Source organism: Rhagoletis pomonella, unplaced genomic scaffold, assembly GCF_013731165.1.
Source record: "Rhagoletis pomonella isolate Grant_MI unplaced genomic scaffold, Rhpom_1.0 Rhpom_scaffold_00002, whole genome shotgun sequence".
NCBI lineage: Eukaryota > Metazoa > Arthropoda > Insecta > Diptera > Tephritidae > Rhagoletis > Rhagoletis pomonella.
Window position 1 is genome coordinate 55,325,121 of NW_023458556.1, and position 24,424 is coordinate 55,349,544.

Sequence of the window (24,424 nt, forward strand, 5' to 3'; positions counted from 1 at the left end):
AATTAGTTATGTGCATTTGTATTTATAAATTTTGTTTGTTGACGGAAAATTTTCATCCCACAAACATCTTAATTACTGTTTTTTATTAAGTAACCATATGGATGTAGCACTAACGAGCCCTTAATTGCCTGTTTAGTACGTCTACCTGTCACCATGCGTGGCTGGTTAAAAACGTAGCCTTCATTGGCTTTAAAAAACGTTGTACTATAAAAACTCCTAAGCGCATCTAGTTTCATTAGTATTCTTGAAGGAGCCGCCAAAGGCGTCCATTCAAACGGCGCATAACGTTCGAACATGGCTGAAGGGAACGCAACAAACACTCGCCGTAGAAACAAAAAAGAGAGTGATATGAAACGAGTAACGCCAGTAAAGGACAAGTTGCGGCAAGAGGCAACAAATCCAGTTATTGCCGTGGAAAGCCAAGAAATATTAAGGCGTTCCATCGCTGCCGCATTAGAACAGCCAATACGCCCGCCAGTGAAATCATCAGTGGATCAAGGACGACCTAAACTCGTCGGTGAAAGGAGAAATGTACGCAAACGTTATATACCCTATAAATCGACGGGAAAGGAGAACGTCGTAAATTTTAGAGTATATCCCAAGGTTAGCAGAGCAAAGGTGCGACGCGGTTATTTGAATGAAGGCCGAGGAAGCGTGGAGCGTGAAATGCGTCTCGAGCGACTACAGACGAAATATAATCAGGAGAGATTCTCCATCAATCAAATGTTGCAACGATTTTATCATAACGCACAAGTTCTGCTGAGGGATGTGGTGCAACTACGTCATCGTGCGCGCTGTAAAATGTACAACCAAGCCGAATATGATAAGCAATTGTATAGCAGTAAAGAAATATTGAAATATTTAGAATTAATAAAGTAACTACATAGCAGTAATAACTAAAGCTAAAGCTTATTTTTCGTAATTTATAGAATCTAGAATATAGAAAGAGAATCTGTCGAAATAATTTGACAAGTAAAAAACTATCACATACGCTAAGTAGTCTTTCTAATTTCCAGTAGAAGCGTGTCAACTCTTAAACTTCTTATTAAAATCAACGATGTTTCGAAATTTGACGCCTTCTAAGTCTTCGGGTGATAAAACTAAAAAAAAAAGAATGGAAATGAATAACGAAGGTAATATTTGTGTGACTAACAAAAAACACAAATAAAATAAATAATATAAAAAAAACTTTTTAATATACAACACTTTTATAAATGGACTAAGAAGTAGAAAATAATATTTCTCAGTCCCATAGAATTTGTTTTGATAACTTTTAATTTTGAAATTTTAGCAAAAGTCATTATAAACAATCTATGAAATTGAAAATGAAAAACGTGGAGCGCATGCAATACAAAGCATTCGATTTAATTGACAATAGTCAAACTACATAACGTAGACCTAAAATTTCTACAGCGAAAGTAGAACTTTGAAATCGATTTTAAGCGGTCGTTATTCATATACCTACATACATACATTCATATATTACTTTTCATATCAATTCAAGTGTATTACATGCGCCCCACGCTTTTCATTTTCAATTTCATAGATTGTTTATAATGACTTTTGCTAAAATTTCAAAATCAAAAGTTATCAAAACAAATTCTATGGGACTGAAAAATATTATTTTCTACTTTTTAGTCCACTTATAAAAGCGTTGTATATTAAAAAGTTTTTTTTATATTATTTATTTTCTAATTTTTAGTCCTGTCTGAATAAAATTTTGCAATAGATATTAAAATAATTCAACGATATTAATAGAAAGGTGCACACACATGCAATTACATATGTATGTACATACAAACGAGCACCAATTAATTTTATTTAAGGAAATGGCGTGTCGTCTATTTCCGCTGTAGCAAACGTAGTACATAGGGCGACATCTAGATGTCATCTACCTCGCCCTATTCACTACAGATGTCTCCCTATGCACTATGCTTTTTTATAGGAACTTTTCAAAGCAAATTTTTTTTGGTGTCGGACAAACATTGAAAGTTTCTGGATCCACAACATTGAAAGTTTATGGACACACAACATTGCAAGTTGATAAAAGCGTTGTAATAAAATTAATTTTAAAAATGGACTCCAATTTGTGTAATAGTATTCCAATTTAAGTAGAGCTATCAAAACTTGATTTCATATGCTGGTCTTCAAGCTTTGTGGGCAATAAAAATGTTTAATTTAGAGTTGGTTTCAATGTTGCACTTTCCTGCACTTTTTGGAAAATGGCCTTTTTTCTTAGAAAACTTCTACGTGCCATGATTTTCGATATTTGAAAAGAAGCAGTCAGCTAAGATGCCGAAGATGACGAAGAACTTAACACCTACTTAGAGGAAAGAGCAAGAATGATACGCAAGTACATAGGTGAAAAATGCATTTTTTCATTTTTTGTTTAAACTTGTATGTTACGTTATTTTTTTTTGTTAACTTTATACCTAGTCTAACTGTAAGTAATATCAAATGAAATTAAACTTGTTACGCTAGTGTATTTTTAATATATAGCAAAAATTTTATCTACTATTTTGAACCTTTTTTTGCTCCGATAACCCCTCTTTGGGCCCGAATTTTGAATTAAAAAAATCTGACTCGCCACCTTCAAAACCCCTTTATATAAAAGTTCTTGGTGAAAAGAAAAAAAATTATAAAATGTGGTCGCGTATTGGATCGGCCATTTTGTATTTCAAAAATCTGACATCAGCATCGAAATCAGCGACCCCAAAAACCCCGGATTTATATGAGTTTGTGGTGAAAAGGAAAAAATGATTACATGGTCTCCATATTGGTTCCGCCATTTTAAATTCTAAAAATCTGACATCGGATTCGAAATCAGCGGCCCCAAACACTAAGACTCGAATCAATATGGTTACTTCTGGACCTTTGGCCAGCAAATAGTAATCCCCAGACCATAGTGCATAGGTGCATTGAACAATTCAGTAAAATACCGTATTATTTACAAATCTTTCTTTCGCATATCACTCCAACATTTTTGTATGTAGATAGGCTCTTCTGGCTCTCACGGCCTCATATATCAATGCACATTTGCTTTAAAACTTTTGAACTGTTTTCCGATGATGTTCTCGTGTGTTTTTTTTAAGGCCGTGGCCAATTTGGCTGCTGGTTTTTTTGATCAGTAGACACTCATCCCAATTGATGGACTTAGTGTTCCAGACTACCGTGGTTCGAGACATGATGCGATATTCAAAGTTTCGTCGTTGAGTCTGATGTTTCTGTCATGGGACCAAAGATCTTCTCCTTTCCCTGGCATTAAAATCGCCAAGCATGATTTTGATACCGTTATGGGGATATTGCTCGTGGCTGTGCTGTAATCGCACATGAAAGTGGACTTTGATCGCCTCGTCCTTATCTTCTGCCGGAGCTTCTTGCGTTCCCACGACAGTCGGGTCTACGTAACCGGAGCGAACCAGATCTATAACTGGTATGATTCTCCAAAAACTCTTTGTGGAATTAAAATGCTGCTACAATAACAACAGTACTCGACGACAGACTTTCTCTCCATGTCATCCTTTACGAGGACATAAACCAACCGGACGGGGGCACCGTCACCATAAAGCGTCTGGAAATTGCCGACGCGCATGCCCTAAAATCCTTGTCCTTAAATACATTCGCTGTAGTCCTCAGCAAAAGAAGAGGATTTCATGCAAGGAAAAATTCGTAATTTGATCGAAATTGGGTTTTACGTGAAGGGACCCAAGATCACTGCAAAACCAGAGCCCTATTACAATGAAACGCATTCATTATTTTCACTTTTCACTGAGCCTTGTTTGCACAGAGCTCAGCGTTTGAGTGTCGGGGTGTACAAGAAGTGTACAGCGCATACAGAGAGAAGATTCATATCTTGGACATAGTTTCAGCAAACTAACGATATTGTTTAATGTGCACAATGACAAGGCGTACATTTTGTGACGTAAACAGTCTCTTTTTTTTTTGTGTGAATAAATGCGCCCAAGACATGCATCTTTTCAAGTACATCCTCGAAGAAATTAAAAGTCTCATAAAAGACCAACTGTTACCATAAAATGGTTACAGTTTCACAAAACCGGTTGAATATACTTTTCTCGCCCGCTCATCGAGGTTTTCGTTGTCTCCGTCACAGTGCCCTATTACAGAGCAAAGTTCTTCAATGTTTTTCGCTGTTGAAAGTTAGGATCCATAAAACTGATAAACTTGGAGATGGTCAACTTATTGGTAAAAGCCCGAGTGTCTGCTTGCCTATATGAAACCATAACTATTTATTTACATGTAAATGGGACCTTCAAATCTTTCTCAATATTTTGAGATCACTAACTGTTCAGTCTAAATCACGGTTGGCCATCCGTTTACATATTATAATTGAAATCTTGTATCATCAAAGTTAGGGAATACAGCTTTTTTTTTAAAAATAAGACATTCGCACAAGAACTTGCAATTCCGATGGCTCCCATGCAAAAAATGTGCTTCGAATTGCTAGAACCTTCGCTGTTCTCCGCGTCTAGCTTCCAGTGATTTCTAGGAAAGAGTTCCTAGTCAAAGGAAGATTTTATTTATTTTTTTAACTTTATAGAAGGGATAGAATAACATAATGGAATATAATTTGAATTGGGAAGGATCTCTCTGACTTGTTTGATACCAAACGAGGTTTCAGACAGTTGGTGTTGAAGAAGACAATAAAAGCTGCAGAACTGAGACACCCAGGCACAATTTATTACAATAAAAAGCAAGTACTAGCGTATGCCGATGGCATTGACATCACCTGTAGCAAAAAAAGCGAAGTCTGTTCTGTCTTTTCCAAGTTAAATTAGGAAGTGAAACGAATGAGTCTGGTGGTAAAAGAGGCGAAGTACCTCCTATCATCACATAATCATTCAGCACATTCGTATACTTAATAAACGTAGATAATACGTTAATAACAAACACAATTACGAGAGAAATTGAACTGTTATAATAGGGCTGCCATAATCCTGAAACCATCGGCCAGGACACTTATTCCATATAAATACAGTTTCCTTGGTTCTGGCAAACAAATTTCTCTTGGCGGTGACGTAACTTGGAAAAATGTTTGGTGCTTTTAATGTGGTCTTAGCAAATTTCCACATATCCTACAATGTGCTTCCTGATCATTTTTGCCATTTCGTATAATCATAATCTAAAGATAATTTAGGTAGGCTGTCTGAAGTGAAGCCATTCTAAAAGACTTACCCAAAAAGACTGTAAAAATGATTCCCTGCTTGTTTCCTAGAAAGGGGTTTCCAATTCACAATTCACTCCGTACACAAAAGGAAGGAGAAAGGAATGACTTCCAGAAAGGCCTTTTGGAAGAGAGCCATGTACCTGTTCAGGAACTTGTACTTTTTTGGCATTTGCCTGAAGATACAAAATTAGATTTTAACCAAATGAACTAAACAGAAAGAAAGTAAACTCACAGGATATTGTTCAGCATGTTAGAAAAGATCTTTCATTATCGATTTTCGACTAGTAATGACAGAAAGCTTAAAAATTAGATGCATTGACCTTCATGCAAAAAACCAGGACAATTTAAGTGTGGACCTGGATACCAGGAAAATTTGTTTAAATCAGGATAAATCCTGGAACACCAGGACGTCTGGCAGCGCTATGTTATGATGACCTTGGGCTGTTATAATTTTCTATTGTCCGTGGAGTATTTATTTAGTTTTTTTTGGTACTTTTGTTTTGTTTAATTCGTTTCGTTGTATAAGAAACTTGTTTTTGGATAACAAAAAAATGGATGCTTCAGGTAAGTTAAATGTTTTCGAGGTACATACATATGAATGTCGTAAAATATTTATCAAAACAATGCTCGCATGCTTTCTCAAGTTTCACCTTACAAGTATGTATGTACATTGGGGTGGGTCAAAAAAAATCAAGTATTTTTTTTTGGATCCGACACTCAAAAACTAGTTCCTAGGTACCTCTAGAAAGTACTTACCAAATCTGAGCTCTTAATATTACTGTGAAGATTATCCTCATCATAGTTTTCCATTTTCAATTTAGTCTCATATAATTATTGTCAAATGAGTTTCAAATAATTTAATAGGAAATTGAACACTCTACAAAAATGGGTCGCGTGTGGTTAATCGATTAGTCTAACCATTTAGAAGATATTCGCAGTGGAATCCCAACGCCTACTGATTTTAATAGTTTTTCAATAAATATTTTCAATTTATCCATTCAATTTATGAATTTTGACAATATTCCTGAGAATTTGAGTTCATTTCGATAGCATGACAGTTTGCAAGTTATGTCATATCTTTTGTTTGAGAATATATTTCTTTCGAATAATTTTTTTTAACGATATTTTATTTTTATACATTTTTTCACAATTTAGGACAGTAATTTTATATTTTTCAGCGGATTTATTCAAAATGTCATTCAAATTTCTTTTTTTTCACAAAATTTATAATGTAATATTTTTTGTTTGGGGAATGTGAAGATTTAATTTCGAATGCTGGTAGTTTTGTTACTCAGTACTTGTCATACTAGCGCCATCTGTGGTTTTATGCCATTTCTATGTTTCCTCTTATATTTCTATATTGCATATATAGTTTTTGGAGCTCTGAGTTGTATCTTCTTGTGTATAGCTAAAACCAATTAATTAACAGCTGAGTTTTAATTTATTTTTTGATTATTGCAATTCATCTGCTAATCATCTAATATGAATAAAGAAATCCTCTTAATTGACATACCGATGTCAAAAATTCGTGTACTTAAATTACCAACAGTGAAAGAGGTTATGTGTGTATTTTTTCATCAACGTAATATTCTTAAATATTCAACGCAATATTCTTAAAATTCATAAATTAAATGGATAAATTTTAACTGGAAATATCTATTAAAATCAGTAGGCATTGGAATTCTACTACGAATATCTTCTAAATGGTTAGAGTAATCGATTAACCACAAGAGACCTTTTTTGTAGAGCGTTCAATTTCTTCTAGAAATAATTGAAACTCATTTGACAATAATTATTTTTTAGTAAGTTACAAAATTTAAAAAAAAGTAATTTTCCTTAAAATACTTCAATCTTTGACCTTGAATATTTTTTAAATGGTTAGATTAATGAAAAGAGTATATCAGATTTTTTTTTGTAGATTGTTTTTTTTTTACGCACCCTAATGTACATATGTATATACGACGTTTTAGCTAACAATGCCTAGCCTAGTTTTCTTAAGAATTCCTTAACAAGCTGCTGTACTATAAAATCGTCAATCAACCCATACACACATTTGTATGCACTGCTTAGCATTGCGCCTACCTGGCTTAAAACCTTTTTCCTTACTCATACCTTTGGCTATAAAAAAGTTTCACATCCTTCCAAAAAGTTCAAAATATAACAGCGCTTGCTAATGAAAGGCTAAACAACGATCGCCGTACAAAATGTCACAAGAAATCACAATTATACACAAACACATACTGCAAGACGACAACTTGAATTACGAGCAAGCAGCTGGTAGTTCACTCAACGAGAGCACCTTGAGACGTTTTCATCTCAATGAATGCATAAAATATATTTATTTACTTAAAGGCCAGCAGAAGCAAGTATCAGTTAAATCGGAGACCGCCGATGAAAACCACGAAACATTAAGAAGATCCATAGAAGTGGCGCTGGAGCGGCCAATGCGAATGCCGGAGAAATCACCAATGGAGCGAGTGCGACGTAAACTCTTCGGCGAACCGAGGAACGTACGGAAACGTTATCGACCACGCAAATCGATGGGAAAGCGAAATGAATTGAATTTTAAAGCATATCGCAAATACGGCAAAATTCGCCGTGGCTATTTAAACGAAGCACGGAAGAAAGTGGAGCGTGAAGTACGCTTCGAGCGGCTGTTGTTCAGTTGCAAACGGGAGAAAGAAAGTCAATCTTCGCCAGATTATGCAAAAGTGCTTGCAAAATTCTTCCCAAGAAATGCAAAGAGATATGCCAAGCTTAAGCTTTCGCACTCGTTGGGGTAAATTTATTCGACGTTTGTTCAAAAGTAAAATGTATTTTTATTGGAATTTATGTAAAGTTAATGTAGAAATGATATAATAATGGTGACGATGTAAAAAAAAAATTTCCAAAAAAATAAAAAGATATTTTCGGACTTTGATTACCACAAAAATTTTTATACATACGTATGTAGTTACTGAAATTGTACTGGCTCCATTTTAAAGGCGATATTTGGGGCTACATAAAAAAAATTTATTAAAAAAAAATCAAAAAACAAAAAAAAAATACAGAATTGTGAAAAGCAAAAAATCTTAAAAGTAAAAACTTACATTTTTGCAACATTTTTTCTACAATATCCCTAACTGATCTAAAAAGATCCTGAAATTTACGAGAATGTGTTTTTTAAGATAAGAATTTTTGAACTTTTGTTTGTCTTTTGCAAACTCTAAATATAAATGAACTAAAAATTTCAGTTTGAAAAAAAAAAAACCATAAATCTAAGCTCAAAAATTCATATCTTCAAAAGCACACCTTGAAAACTTCATTGAGCCAGAAACGTTTATGAGTTTTAGATTTTACGATATTTTTAATTTCAAAAGTCTGTAATTTTTTTTTCCCCCTTTTATATATATTTATAGCACTAAAATGATACTATAATAATTTTTGATAATATTAAAACAATAAACTTTCGAACTCCCGAGAATTCTCAAATTTAGAATTTTGCATAACTTTGGTAAAAAATTTTAATTTTTTCCTTTAGCAAAACTTTGTTATACGATAGCAGAAAAGTTCTGATCAAAATTCATCCAAATCAAAAATGGTCGATTTCAACTATTGGTCGATTTGACATTAATTGACCCATAAATAGTTCAACAAACTATTTAGCTTCTCGTAGGTCCATCGTTCTCACAGGAGCTCGTCCTGTCAGTTCAAGATCTTTGCACTCATTCGTCTGGGCATCTCTCTTTTTCGTATGGCAAATAAATACGTTCGCTTCTCTCTTCAGCTACATATCCCTTAGGAATCATACGTTGATGCGATTGTGGCGAGACATACGCTGGAGACTTCAATAGATCCCTAAACCGAATAAGACAGAGTGGACCCACTAAAGCTCCCTCTGATTCTGCCATGAACCAAGGCTTCATTCGGTTTGGTTACAATATCCCGCGCATTAGGTATTCATGTTGCCCAGTGTGTGGCAACTACCACGCAAGAATAGGAGTTCAGCGACTGCTACCCTGTGCTCCTTTTTTTTTTTTGCTTTGTAAATTATTATAGCCCATGCTATGTACTATGAGAACAATGGGATTTAATACAAATTTGCACCACAATTTCAATCCATGTGAGAATTGTGATGCATGCACGTAAAATCCATATACCCAAATTACCCACGCATCCTTTCATATTATATATGCCCGACATTAAAGTTATCGATGCACGCATATGTATCCACATTGTATGCGTTGTAGAAGTACATATGTATATAATTACATATGTATATATGGATATTGTTGAGCATGCATGTGTGGCTTTTGAAAATGGCAATAGTTATTATGGATTACTGCAAGCAAACATATACACGTATATATGTATGTAAAAATATATGCACATTTACAGTTGCACGTTTGCGCACTTTATTGGTTTTTGGCACATGCCTAAAGTAACCAGATACATATGTATGTATATGCATTTTAAATACAATAATGCTCACATTAGAGCGGCACCCACGTGATCAATCGATAATCGCTTGGCCACTTTCATCCTTAAGGCGTGACACACATTTATAAGTTGGTGAAATTTTCATCGAATTTTAGCTCCATAAAAATGCTGCTCATACATATTGACTATTCCGTTTACAGGCAAACCATAAATGCATACATATGCACATACATAGGTCGATATTCGGGTGCATGAGCCTAAGTATGCATCCATGTATGAAAACATTTTTACGGTAACGCATAGCAATTTATCTAAAAACCTGGCAGGGTGATTGACTCGGCTTTTCCAAACTGGGTTTCACCTACTTTTTTGGATATCCATAAGCGGTTTTTTGAAATCTTAATTTTTAGAATATCGAATAAACCGGATTTTTTTTTTTACCGAACAAACCAGTTGTTTTTCCATTTCATACAAATTTTGACGTATTTTCAAGTCTTTTGTCATTTTGAGGGAAACCGCTAAATAGTTTTAAAATTATATCCTAGGTTTTATGGAAAGGAGAAAAGGAGAGGAAAGTGCCAGAAAATTGCTTTCTTTTAAAGCTTTTTAAGAACAATATATTTTCAAAAATATTATTCTTAAAGTACACGGAATTAATACATTTAATAATTAATAACACTGGCCAACAAAATTTTGAGAGCTTATTCCCATAGATTTTTGATTGGCTGTAGTTTTTGAGATATCTTGACTTAAAGGTATCAAAAAACGAATTATTAGCATATTTTGAACCGTCGAAATATAAAACCAGTAAATGATGGAATATTTTAAATAAAATGTAAATAAAGCTTAAACCCTGTTCTTTTATACAGAATGATACAAAGACTTTATGGTAGTATTTAGTTAGGAAAAGTTTTTAAAATTCACAGCTAAGCAAAAAGTCGAACATTTCCGCATATTTCTACTTTTAAAATTTTAAAATATCTGAGAAAATTTCATGTTATAGCTACTCACTGTGTAAATTTTTTAAACTTTGTTTTTGTAATCCATGTTTATAAAAGTAAAATTTTTACGTTTGGTGCTAATGAGCAATGTTTAGCTTTATGTACATCGTATTCAAAAGATTCTATCGCTATTCCATTATGCATGTCTAAAAAATGCCAAAAATTAGTGTTTTGCCACCTTTATCTCAAAAACAGGAGCCAATCTGGTATTTATACATGTAGCCGAGAATCAAAAATATAAAAGTCTTTATACTTCAAGATGAGAAATAGGAGTGAGTATTTATTAAACAACAAATGTACAAGTATATATGCATTGCTATTGCATGAACATATTTATGTATGCATGCCTGCATACGAACGTGAAAGAAGACAAAATAACGATTAATCTGACGCAATAAACAAAGCCAGGAACACAGCTGTTTGTTTGCCTAACACTTCCACTTTTATTGGTCAGATTATTCATTTTCAAAAAATGAACAAACTTTTAAGAGCGACTTTAAATTACTGTAATTTAAATTCTTCAGAGGCTTCGTGAAAATATCCGCCAGCTGTGTATTTGTGGGCACGTACTTAAGCGTGAACCCTTTGTTCTCATAGACCTCTCTGATGAAATGAAATTTGACCTCAATATGTTTGGTCCTCTTGTGGTATTGTGGATTCTTCACCAGTTTGATTGCGCTTTGATTGTCCAAACAAAGTTCTGGTACTGTGCAATTTCCAGACATTTCCTCCAGTAATCGTCGAACCCAAACTAGCTCTTTGACTGACTCACAAGCGGCCATGTACTCTGCTTCGGTTGTTGAGAGTGCTACTGTTTGCTGAATCTTCGACGACCACGAAATAGGTCCACCGCAAAACATAATCACATAACCTCCAGTAGATCGCCTGGTCCCCAAATTACCAGCAAAGTCCGAATCACTGAAGCAAGTCAAAAACAAATTATTACCCTTTTTAAATAAAATACCTTCACTGTGGGTCCCTCGCAGATATCTGTAAATTCGCTTTATCAAGACGATATGTTCGCTCGTATAAGTGTCCAAAAAACGACTCGCATACGACACCGCATAAGCCAGATCAGGCCGTGTCACTGTAGACAGATACATAAGAGATCCAACAGCCTCTCGATATGGATACTGCACCTGTTGACTGCTCTCTGTATTTAAATGTGCACCTTCTGCTGGAGTTGTGACAGGCTTGGCGTCGAGCATCCCAAATCGCTCCAATACTTTTGTTGCGTACGCTTTTTGTCGAATAAAAATCTTTCCAGGTTTCCTGACAACTTCCATACCAAGGTAAAATATCAATTCAAAAACTTTAATGTCGAAGTCTTTCGTAAGATGGTCGATCAGTTTACAAAGTGCTTCTGATGACTGCGCTGCTATGATGCCATCGTCAATATAAATCGCAAGAATTAATTTCGCATCGTTGAAACTACCAATAAAAACGCAAGGATCCGCTGCACTAACTTTTAGGTTAAAATTCTCCAGCATCTGCGTAAATTATTGATTCCAACATCTCGATACCTGCTTTAAACCATAAAAACTTTTGCTCAGCTTACACACCCTGTCAGTTCCATCTTCGTAGCCAGTAGGTTGATCCATATAAATCTCCTCATTAAGAGTGCCATAGAGAAATGCTGTCTTCACATCAAACTGCTTTGCAATCATGTCAAGCTCAACTGACATCGCAAGGATCATTCTAATGGACGTAAACTTGGCAACAGGGCTAAAAGTCTCAAAGTAATCTGTTCCGCACTTCTGCGTAAAGCCGCGAGCCACTAGACGCGCCTTAAAGCGTTCAATTTCACCTTTTCTGTCACGCTTGACTTTGTAGACCCATTTATTCGAAACTGCTGTTCTTCCTTTAGGTAAACTTACCAATGACCAGGTTTGGTTTGCTATCAACGAATTAAACTCCTCATCCATGGCACTCTTCCACTGCGCACAATAGTTACTAGAGACCGCCTTCTCATAGCAGTCCGGCTCATCAGTTTCAGCAACATACGCATAGCTTAGAGCAGCTTTACTTTCAGAGTACTTACGTACCTCTAGTTCATTATTTGCATCTTCGATATCGAGATCTTTAGTAAAAATTTCGCCACAGCCATTAGTTCTGATTTCTGGATTGTCAGTGTTCGTATCTGGTTTTTCAACAGGAGATTCTGCTCCTACGTGTTCTTCATGTACATATGCGGGTTCTTTGCACGTCTCTCTGATGATAACATCCCTCGAAACCTAAATTTTTCTTTCATTAGGTATCCAAATCCTATAGCCTTTACAATTTTCCTCGTATCCGACAAACACGCCTTTCTTGGATTTCGCATTAAGCTTTCTTCGTTTTTCCTGGGGTATATGCACGAAAGCTTCCGATCCAAAAACTCGCAGCACAGATAACTCAGCCTTTTTATTAAACCACAATTCAAATGGCGACTTTCCGTCCACTTGGCAGTCCGATTGAGAGTATACACGACGTTATTCACTGCTTCACCCCAGTATTTCAGGCTCAATTCCTTGGCATGGATCATAGACCGTGCACCTTCGATAACTGTTCTCATATCCCTTTCATCGCGGCCATTGTGTTCTGGCGTATATGGTGTTGATTTTTGATGAACCACTTTTCTTTTACGAAATATATCTTCCACATCTTTGTTGACGAACTCTAATCCGTTATCGGACCGGATGCTTTGTACTCGCTTTCCAGTTTCTGCTTCAACCTCATCCAAAAAACGGTCAACAAATGATGCAACATCTGCTTTTGATTTTAAGCAATAGACGCAGCGATAATTCGAAAAATCATCACGAAATAACAACATATAGCGCGCACCACCATATGAAATCTCTTGCATAGGACCGCAAAGATCAGTGTGGACAAGCTCACCTGGTAATTTAGCCCTGTTTTTGCTTTCATGAAATGGCATCCGATGTTGTTTACCGAAAACACATCCCTCACAGAAATAATTATTGCTAGTAAATGAAATATTTCGTTGACTTAGGACGCTCTTCACATGGTATTTACTTGATGACACATGCGTTCATGCCAAAGTTGCAGCGACTCAGATTTTGTACTGTACAGCTTAAACAATTTTGAATTTTCTCGTGCACCTTGTAACCACACCTTGCCCTGTTTTTTGAAACAGCAGGTGTTGCCCTCCGCCATCAACGAGTAGCCTTTGTCTAAACATGCGTTGGATGAAAATAAATTCATTTTATACCAGGTACATATAGTACATCAGCTAAATACTTCGAGTTCCAGACGTTGCCATTATATGCTTCTACGTGAATGTCACCCTTACCATATGCCTGCACTATAGAACCATCCGCAATGCGAACATCTCTTGGAGTTTCAAACTTGACATAATCATGGAGCCATTGTTTGTGATAGGACATGTGGTCGCTAGCACCCGAGTCCATGTACCAACTGCTCTCACGTGATATGTTTGATTGAACGAAAATAACCTCACTTACAAAGGCATTACCATGTGATGACTTCTCTGCGTTTTTCTTGTTTGGGCAGTCTCGCTTCCAATGACCAGGCTTTTTGCAAAGGAAGCATTTTCCTTTCCTTTTATTGTTGCCCTTATCACCTTTGCTTTTAACCTGATTAGCTACGAACGCTCCTTGTTTGTTTGGCTGTACACCCAATCTAGATTCTTCCATACACAAACGTGCCGTAAGCATTTTTAAGGTTCGTTCCTTTTTTTCAGTTGCTTCCCACGCGGCAAAGAAGTGGTTATATTGCTCCGGCAATGTCATAAAATTTTTGTTATAAGCATATTCTCAGTAATTTTATCACCGAGATCTTCTAATTGCCGTGCAATTTTCTGCAACTTCGTTATATGCATTGCAATACTGTCGTCAGCGTCTTTTACATATTGAAAAAATTGTTGTTGTAACAAGTGAATTGATGTATCCGACTTTTGTTCGTAAACGCTCTTCAGCGTAGCATACATAGCAGCAGCAGTCTCGCAGTTGATAATATGCATCAATGGTCCTTCGCCCATTGAAACGATCAGAATTTTCTGCGCCTTAGCATCATCCTTGATCCATTTCTTTCTGGGTTCACCATCAACTTCAGGTTGGGTTACAGCTCCACTTACAAGTTCCCATAGGCCGCCAGCTCTAAGCACTACCTTTATCTGGAACTTCCATAAGGTCCAGCCGTCTTCACCTTCAAGTTTGTTGACTTTAATTTCTTCCATCTTAAAAACCGCAATAGCCCAAGAAATTTATATCAATACCGAAAAAAAAACTTAGTTTTGCTTTTCACGCGTTAAGCACGTGCTGGGCCCATAACCTGTAGCCGAGAATCAAAAATATAAAAGTCTTTATGCTTCAAGATGAGAAATAGGAGTGAGTATTTATTAAACAACAAATGTACAAGTATATATGCATTGCTATTGCATGAACATATTTATGTATGTATGCCTGCATACGAACGTGAAAGAAGACAAAATAACGATTAATCTGACGCAATAAACAAAGCCAGGAACACAGCTGTTTGTTTGCCTAACAATAACTTCAGATTTTGATACTACGGAAAAAATCCTATAAGAATCAGGGCTAACTCTCTGTGTCGCAAACATTTTTTGAAATTCTATTCTCTTCATGAATGCAAATTTACACACCGTGTTCATTAAATGAAACACTGTCTGTTTACTTTTACTTATCATATGTGTGGCGTAGAACAAATTTCAAATTAGTTTGCGGAGTTCTAAATATTTATTGTTCACAATTTCTCAGTTTACACATAAAATGTTTAAAATTTACTCTAAAAATGTTTGCTCAAATTTACGCATATAAAGAGAGGTAACCAGTTACCTCTCCTAATGTGTGCAAAATTAAACACTGTATTTTACATACTAAATTTCTCACGTAGAGAAAAACTACAAACAAAGTGCTTAAAACTTAATAAATATGAGCACTTAATTTTAATTATTCGTAAAAAATATATTTTTACTTTCAACATTTTTGCAGTTTTAAACATTTTATGTGTACATTTATGTGTATATTTTAAACATCTCATGTTCAAAATCAAATCTTGAACATCTTGTGCTTATATTCTGGTTGAAAAATAAACACTCTTCAGTAGTAGTAGTTTTGCATGCACTTTTTAGAGTGTAGACTTATATAAACTCATAGTAAAATAACCCCATATTCTAATAATGAAGGCGAAAAATACTGAAATACGAATAGCTACAAGTTTATACATATACCTATGTGCAAAATAATAGCAGTGTGACATTTGACCAGCTCTATTCTTCTTTACATTGATTAATTTTTATTATTTACATTTTTAAGTGGTTTTACTTTTCACTTTTCGAATCTATAATGTAATAAGTATATGATTGTTTGTTATACATATACTGGCATATTATGCTAAATTTCTATAATTTATTATTGTGCCGAAAGTGGCTCTGTGAATGAAATTACCAAAAATGGCACTATTGTGCCTACTTTTCCATCACTGGCTGTCCCTCATTGAGTTCGTTCGTTTCGCCACTTGCTAGATGTTGGCGAATCGATGACGGCTATTGTAAAATTTATTAGGCTAGCAGCATTATTTTGCTTCATATTTTCATTGAATGCACAAAATTTAACCCTTTTTCTTTAGTACAAAAACATTTGGTGAAATTACTCCGCTGGAGTGTGAAAGGGTTATCTTCAGGTCGCAACGTATGCCTCATTTGGCTATTTAAACTCCTTTAAGCAATTTTGAGGAATAAAAAAAGCCTAAAAAATAAATAAACTCCCCAGTGAGCAACGCTTCTTATTAAGTTAACATTATTATTTGTAACACTTTGAAAACAGCTATCTTCCTTTCGTACGTCTTGAATCCACTAACGAATGCATTGGTCACGCTGACTTATGCTAAATTCCTTTTGGCTTTAGATGAAAAGGTTTATTTTCACTTCACCCTTAAATACGTTGGTCAGACTTGATATGGTCTCTGCGGAATTTGCGTTGAGGGTCTGGTTTCTTAAGTGTTTGAGTGAAAACATTTCTATATATCACTGTGTGCCTTACTGACGGCATACTTTTGTGGCTGCTGATTTAACTTAGGGTACAAGTAACTTCTTCTTTACGTTCATCCTTCAGCCGGTAGCTTTAAGTAACTTTGGCCTTCTTTATGTCCTTAGTGAAGTTAATAGTATTTTTGATTACAATCTAAATAGGTTTTTTGGTCCCATTTACCACAGAAATAACGACAATAACAACTAATACTACATACCCTGCAAAAATCGTAGGACCATGTGGTCCATTTGTGTCATATTGGATTACTTACAAAATGCTCCTCTGTAATGCAGTAGCGGACCAACTCCGTGTCTCTACACCACCTTATTGTTATCCGATCATTGCTCGTGTTTTAACGATCGTAATCACTACACGATGTTTATTGCGCTGTGTTGCCAAGAGAGAAAAATTAAATGATTTCATTAAAAATAAGTAAATTTATAATAAATAAAGCGAACTTATAGAAGTATATATTTTTTGAGAACTATTAAAATCACCTATGTATGTTAAATTTTTTACTTGCTATATCGCGTGTCAGTTCCATGTGCTTAAACAAACATCTTTCAACATACCTAGATTCAGTAAAATTCTGTAATGGCAACTCTGGTATAATGCAACTGCGCAACTGGTTTCAAGTGTACGCTTTGGTATACAGAATTTATAAAAGTGAAATTGAGTTTGCAGAAAGGAAGAGTGAGTTTTACTGGTGAATAATATAAATTAAAATTGATATTACAGATTATTAAATAAATAAACAAATATGCAGTGCAGTGCACGACACAGAAGAAGAGTTATAAAATTGGAAAGGGAAAAGTTCTCGTTAAGATTAGAAAATGCAAATAAGGCAAATGCGCAAATTGAATATACCGATGAAGCAATTGGCTTAGAAAATATTGGCTCGGTTGACTTGGTTAATCATATACCGACAGATAGAGAAGTTTCCTCACATGGACAATTCGGTGGGACAACTGGCCAAACGTTTAAACTAATAAATGATCTAGGGCAATGGCACATTAAGAGTAGAACATCTCATAAAAACATGAGAGAGTTATTGTGCCTTTTAAGAAGTAATGGCATAGATGTACCCCTTTCTCCATCGACGCTTCTGGAAAAAAGTACTTCAAGAGTAAATGTAGTGGCTGTGCAACCTGGCCAATATGCACATTTCGGTATAAAGCAAGGTTTAATGAAGGCGGCACATATTTTAGAAAATTTCGTTGAAATTATTTGTGATATTAATATTGATGGTTTGCCGATCTTTAAGAGCTCAAATATGCAGCTTTGGCCGATACTAGTTAGAGTAGTTAATATTAAAAACATAAAGGTTTTTCCTGCTGGTATCTATGTTGGGAAGCAAAAACCTAATGATGTTAGCGAGTTTTTAAACCAATTTGTCCAAGAAATTTTAGATTTACAGCAAAATGGTATAGCAGTCAATGGCAAAGAAATCTCATTTAAGATACGGGCGGTAATTTGTGACGCACCAGCGAAGTCGTTTGCTTGTGGTATCGCTCACCATTCTTCAGCACATGGTTGTTCGAAATGCACACAAGTTGCAAAAAAAATACATAATGTTTTAACTTACAGCACAGAAATCGCCGAAGTTATAGGCGACGATGATTTCGCCGAAAGAAAATTTAAAAATCAACATCAACCACGTTTCCTTAAAACCAAGACACCTTTCGAAGAAATAAATTTAAAAATGATCCGCCAAGTCCCTTTAGATCCCATGCATGTCATTGATTTGGGTGTAACCAGAAAAATGCTAAGCAAACTTTTTAAAAATAAAGTAAACGAAAAAATTTCAAACTCGAGCAAGTTAAATATATCTAAATTATTGATTTCATTAAAAAAAAATATTACCAAAGAATTTGCAAGATTGCCCCGTGGTTTGGAGGAACTTGCCAACTGGAAAGCTACAGAATTTCGCCAATTTTTACTGTACACAGGTGTTTTAGTTTTAAAAAATAATGTTGGTGATGATTTTTACTTTGCATTTCTGCTCCTACATTGCGCAATAAGGTTATTGTCATGCCCAAAAAATTTCCAAAATAACATCGCAATAGCAGAAGGGTTATTAAAGCATTTCGTCCATAACTTTGGAGCAGTTTTTGGACCACAAAGTGTAACATACAATGTTCACAGTTTGCTTCACCTATGTGCTTGTGTCAGGCAGCATGGTATGCTATATAACTTCTCTGCATACGAGTTCGAAAACCACTTACAATTGATTAAAAAAGATGTGCGCAAGCCCACTGATATTTTGCAGCAATTGTACAAAAGAAATTTTCATACAAATTTAATAGAGGAACAAAAACTTGTAGGGGTTAGAGAAAAAAATTTCATCATTTATAGCTACTCAACTAACGAATATTCCCTAAGTGTAACAGCTCCGAATAATGTATGCCTTTTAATGCCCTATATACCTTTTAAAATTATTGGATTCAAACGTGAAGAAAATAGTGAAACCATAGTAATAGGGCGCCGTTTCAATAATATCCTTCCATTTTTTGAAGAGCCATTAGATTCAATATCGGCACTAGGCATTTGTACTGCCGATAATATACTAGAAGAAACAGAGGAAATATATAATACAGATAGAATTAGCTGCAAACTTCTGTCGCTGCCATATGAAAGTAAAGTGATTTTAATGCCAATTTTACATGAGTGCACTTAAAAGTAAAACTAAAATATAATAAATACATACAAAATAAAATACAGATACAAACACCAGTACAAAAAATAATATAAATATGGAGAACGAACCGGGAAAACTTCAGAGATCGAATGCTTTTGTAGGAAACGTACTAAAAAATTGTGAGTATAAAAGAGTAGTCAGAATGTTTGATTATTTAAATAGATACAATTCTCAAGGTAATCATTTTATTTTTCAGATCGTATCACGAAAGCCCCATGTCATCAATGTATCCAGTTCAAAGGTAGGCTACTAAAAATGTATTTAATACCTAAATACGTCAAGTAATAATATTTTTTGTTATATATTGTAGAAATGATTGAAAGACAAAACCAATTAATCACTGAAATGATGGCCGATCAAACAATTTTAAGAGAAAACCTTTCGAAATTGCAAGGTGATTTTAATACGAATTGTTAATATATCGTTAGCTCTTTTTTAAAAACAAGTTTTTAAGAATAAAGCTATTAGCAATATTGTATTTTTTTTTTTACTTTTTACAGCAACAACAGAAAATCAAAACAAGGTTATAGTGGAAATGATGGCCGATCAGAAAGTTCAGTTGCAAGCATTTAATAAAACTCGCCAAGACGTAACTGCCATAACAACAGCATTTCCGCTTAAAACAGAAGAAGATCTTCAAAAGATGGAAGCTGAAATAAATGAAATTAATGAGGAAAAATATGTAATTACTAATTATAAATCTTGTATATCTTGCATAAAATATTACTGTCCATTTTTTTTTCTTTTTAGGTATCTGCCGTAAAATATTTACTTGATGGAAGTGCGCCTAAAAACTTAGAACGCATATTTTCTCGAGAAGTGTGCATGATTTATAACACGGACGGAAACTTCGGGAAAAAAAGTCTTAGGAGCAAGCAAAATATATTTAAAATTGTTTTAGGTAAGCATTTAAATATGTTAACGTAAGTTCAGTATTTATCATTTTCCTCGTTTAAGTATCACTAATAAAATTGTTGTGGAATCATAATTAAAAGAACTTCCGTTTAGTGCCACATTTAACGATAAATATGGTTATTACTTTTTGTACAAAATAGCTTATTTTATTTTAAATCAAACACTAAATTTTAACACAAATTTTGGGGGTTCCCCTATTACCTTTTAATTTTGCTTCAAAACAGCAAGTTAATCAATCTATTTTTATGTTCACGTTCACAAACTATTAGTTATTACTCACATTGCTTTGCTTTAAACTAATTAACGGCAATTTATTCAATAAAATCACTACAAAAATGTCTGCGCATTTGCATAAAAATTAAACGGCGCAGTTGAGCTGTCAAATATAATGTAAATATGCACTATATATAATACAATATATTAATATATAGTGAAGATTGAGAATAAATATCTGCCTTAAATGAATGAAAATTTAATTCTTTCAAAAACGTATCTGCTTGTGTAAATTGGGTTATTTCAGTACGAAGTGCTAGTTACCTCTGTAAATGGCCATTTTTGAAATGGTTCCCCTGTGGTTTGTGGAATGGTCCGAGGGTTATGTATAACTTTTTAATAAAGTTTGAACTGCACTCTTTTTAGTGAGTGATTTATCAGGAGCCATGCCCTCGCCCCTCCGCCAACTAACAAAAGAATATTTCACTTTCACACAGTACATTAGAAGTACATATGTATGTTTAATTCACTTTGCCGCACTTTACACTTCTGTTTTCCTTGTTCAGTTTAATTAATACATATCTGTTCTTTTATTTTAAAAGTCGTATGCTTACTTTCTTTAGCTAACAATAGTTTATTTGGCGCAAGACAATTCAAAACAATGTAAATGACAGAACACAAATGGCAAGTTAAGATGAACGATTATACAATTGCTCGATAGAATAATCGAATTTCGCTGTTGCCACATTGTGAGAGTTATAGGGAATTTATATGAGGCCTGAAGTTGTCGGCTGCCTAATTTCGTTCAACTTTTGATTCAACTAATCGCCTGTGGAAGTTGAATCATGTAAATTCCCTATTACAAGAATTTTTAATTTGATAGAAAAGTAGATAGATTATATACGTAAATAAACTATGTTCTTTGGGGTTACGTAAGAGAGCAAATTTCGTTATACTATATTTGATCTCGAAAATTGTAAACATTATAACTCATAAGGTCCCATTTACTTAAATATTTCATTTTTTCACAATATTTATAATGATTAACAAAAGTGGTACCAAAAAACCAGTGAATTTAATTCAACTAAACTATATATTTATAAAGATTTATAAGATATAAATATATTTGTTTCAGCTGCAGTAAGTCACACTTCTCCCAATGCAGAAAAGGAATTGCGAATCGCACTTCAAACAGTGAAAAAACGCCACTTTCGTCACGTATCCAACCAAAAGAAAAAAATAGTAAATTAAATTTAAGCTCCGTATGTACATGTGCATGTACATACGTAAATATAGTTATAAGTAGATGGAGTTATTTTAATTTTTTAATATATTTAAAGATGATTTTTTTTTTAACGTAGCGAACTTTTTATTTAACTAGTAAGTAATAGGGATAAATACAAACTTCCTCATCTAGTTTTAAGTAATACATATCCCTGATCTCATTATAATGAATTTTTATTTATTTTAAAAATGGAAATGTGATATTTTTAATTTAAAAATAATTTTAAGTATGCGTTTAATAATAACAAAGTGGAACAAAAGAATTAAATTTCCAAGTGAGAAAATATGTACTTTTGCAAAGTTAAATATGTTATTTTATTAGATACCTGAATAAGTATTAGTACAAAGATTCTTAAAGAAATAATAATATTTGTCAAAAAACTATATATTAAGTGAAAAGCCTTACAATTTATATTTTTCGTTTCCGGTATACGTATTCACATATGTATGTATTAGCATGAATAAAGAAAATTAAGTTTTTGATATAAATATATGTTTCAATGTTTTTTGTTTTAAAGCGGTTTGTATTCAAAATCAAAAGGTAGTTTTAAATCTAATCCTCTGTAGATGCTCCATGAACTAATGCCTTAGTGTAGTCTCGAAAGTACTCTCCCGAGGGTAGTCTATGGAGTAATGCTTAAGAGTAGTTTCGAAACTACTCTTATGTAAGTGCTCCATGGAGTAAAGACATAAGAGTAGTTTTTAAAGTACTCGCCCACAAGTAATTTTTAGAGTATTGTCTTGGAGTACTTTCGAAACTATTCCTCTGTAAATATTCCATGGAGTAATCCCTAGGAGTAGTTTTGTGGTAGTCTCATGTCATGCAAAGCAGGAGTATATAGTCCTGCCCTAGGACATCGCAATGTTAATTGGACCACATTTTTTATATGAAATGTGGTTAATTTTGGAGTACTCGTTGACCCTTAGGGAGTACTCTTTACATGCATGCATGGAGTAGACGCGATTTTTGCAGGGTATTTAAGCAACAAGCGTGTTCAAAGTGCAAACAATAACAACAAGTAAGCCAACAGCTCAAGAGATGCCACACATTCAGCAAATACACAAACATTTATGTACATTTGTACATATGTTATGTTCCTCACCTTAGTATGTATGTATGTATGTTAAAAAAAAAATGCTTTGGAATACCAGAACACCAAATCTATTGTGGCTTGAATACCATATACATACATACTTATTATTATCTGTCACAGCAGCTTTGTTGCCACCATTAGTTTTTGGTCATCTCTATTTATTGTTGTTAGTGTTTTTCATTACTGCTGTCCTTTGTTACGATTCATCTTGTTTGTAAATCTCTTCTAAGCCTTAATTTTTATGGCAAAGGTTGACCGACGCACCGTATCGTATCTGTGAAGTAGAAAACAAATAGGCGTCCCGTCAAAAGATGGAAGGAGTTTGGTGTCAGCCACAGCAAATTGAAATGGATAAAGCTGTAGCTGAAGGTGCAGAAACTTATTTATGTGTAACTGAGTTTACGGGGTTGTTCTCCGCGCCCGGGTGGATGTTTGCACATCTCCACATCTGACTATTATTATAATAAGATTTAAGTTTTTTTTAAACCTTTAGAAAAGAGAAATATGGTGGGGATTGAAGAGTGGGCCAGTTTAAATTGCCTGTTTACGTAGGTGACAGCAAATATTTAATTAAATATATTGTAGTTTTAGATTTTCCTTTTATATATGCAACTCAATAAATGGCGACCATTTTAGCCGACAACTTGAGTGTGGGCGATTGCCCCTTAACGGGCTTTGTCAATCCTTCTACTGTATTTCTGCCAAGAAATGAGTATACATATACTGGTGGTCAGCTGATTAAGTTAAGTGACATTTTGATCAGTTTCGGTTATGGACCATTAAATGGTTCTGGTTATGTAAATTGCTAAACTTTTATAAAAAAAATATAAACATTAAATAGTTAAAAGAAAAATAGCCAAACCTGGTCAAAATGTCAAGTAACTTAATCAGCTGGGCACAAGGGTATATGCATACTTACTTATCTGAAACAAGTAATAAAAAAATTTTCTGTTTCTTTCCATAACACAATTTTGTTTTGTTTTTATAAAGAACTAAATGCGGGTTATTTGATATCTTGGATTTATACAACCTTTTGTTGTCTATAGTTATAATTATGGTTCGGTCGCTGCCCAGCGCCCTGCAGATCAATCAGTTCCTTCGACTGCCGAATGACTATGGCGTAGGTTGGAACAAGGTGTTAGACGACCCGTTCTGATGTTCAGTCTGGCTAGGAAACCAAATAACTAGCCCAGTCTCGAACGGAGTGCTCCGGATAACTGGCGGCCTACGGCTCTATCCAGCCTTACCTGCACACACGGACCACTGTGCTGGCGGACCTCCGTTGCCCGATACTCGTGGGACCAAAATTATGAGTGAAATTTTCTTGAACAACATCAAAAAAGAGGACGGTCCTCCAAAAATCCGACAGGGGTCGCTTCGATTTATGCTTCAGCTTCGACCAGCGAAGGTGTCAGACCGCTATTTTTAGGAGGTAGAAGGGGCATAAGCTCTAGGACAGGTCCTAATACGAGCGACGAATGAAGCAGGGGGGAGGGGGGCAGTATGCCCTGGCGGGCCGGTCTTCAATAATTTGATGGTTGCAGTGGCACAGACAGCTCCACCTATGGCAATAAAACCCCACACCAAGCGGGGGTGGCTGCTGA

The 24,424-nt window shown here is 34.7% G+C and overlaps 1 protein-coding gene across 2 annotated transcripts; it reads left to right on the forward strand.

Moving 5' to 3' along the window:
- Positions 1-17,209: 17,209 nt before the first annotated feature.
- On the forward strand, positions 17,210-21,744 carry LOC118733834. 2 transcript variants are annotated; one of them, XM_036463418.1, is made up of 7 exons: positions 17,210-17,309; positions 19,338-19,433; positions 19,511-19,555; positions 19,625-19,708; positions 19,815-19,996; positions 20,065-20,215; positions 21,578-21,744. In XM_036463418.1, the coding sequence occupies exons 1-7, from the start codon at positions 17,228-17,230 to the stop codon at positions 21,691-21,693; spliced, it is 756 nt and encodes a 251-aa protein (XP_036319311.1). In that variant the 5' UTR covers positions 17,210-17,227; the 3' UTR covers positions 21,694-21,744. The 2 variants fall into 2 exon arrangements, with proteins under 2 accessions (XP_036319311.1, XP_036319312.1); XM_036463419.1 differs by having other exon boundaries at positions 17,238-17,322.
- Positions 21,745-24,424: the final 2,680 nt, after the last annotated feature.

Coding starts and splice junctions, on each gene's coding strand:
- LOC118733834 (XM_036463418.1), top strand. CDS start 17,228: ATGCAACTGCGCAACTGGTTTCAAGTGTACGCTTTGGTATACAGAATT. Junction 19,434..19,510: donor AGGAAACGTACTAAAAAATT/GTGAGTATAAAA, acceptor TTTATTTTTCAG/ATCGTATCACGAAAGCCCCA. Junction 19,997..20,064: donor AAATTAATGAGGAAAAATAT/GTAATTACTAAT, acceptor TTTTCTTTTTAG/GTATCTGCCGTAAAATATTT.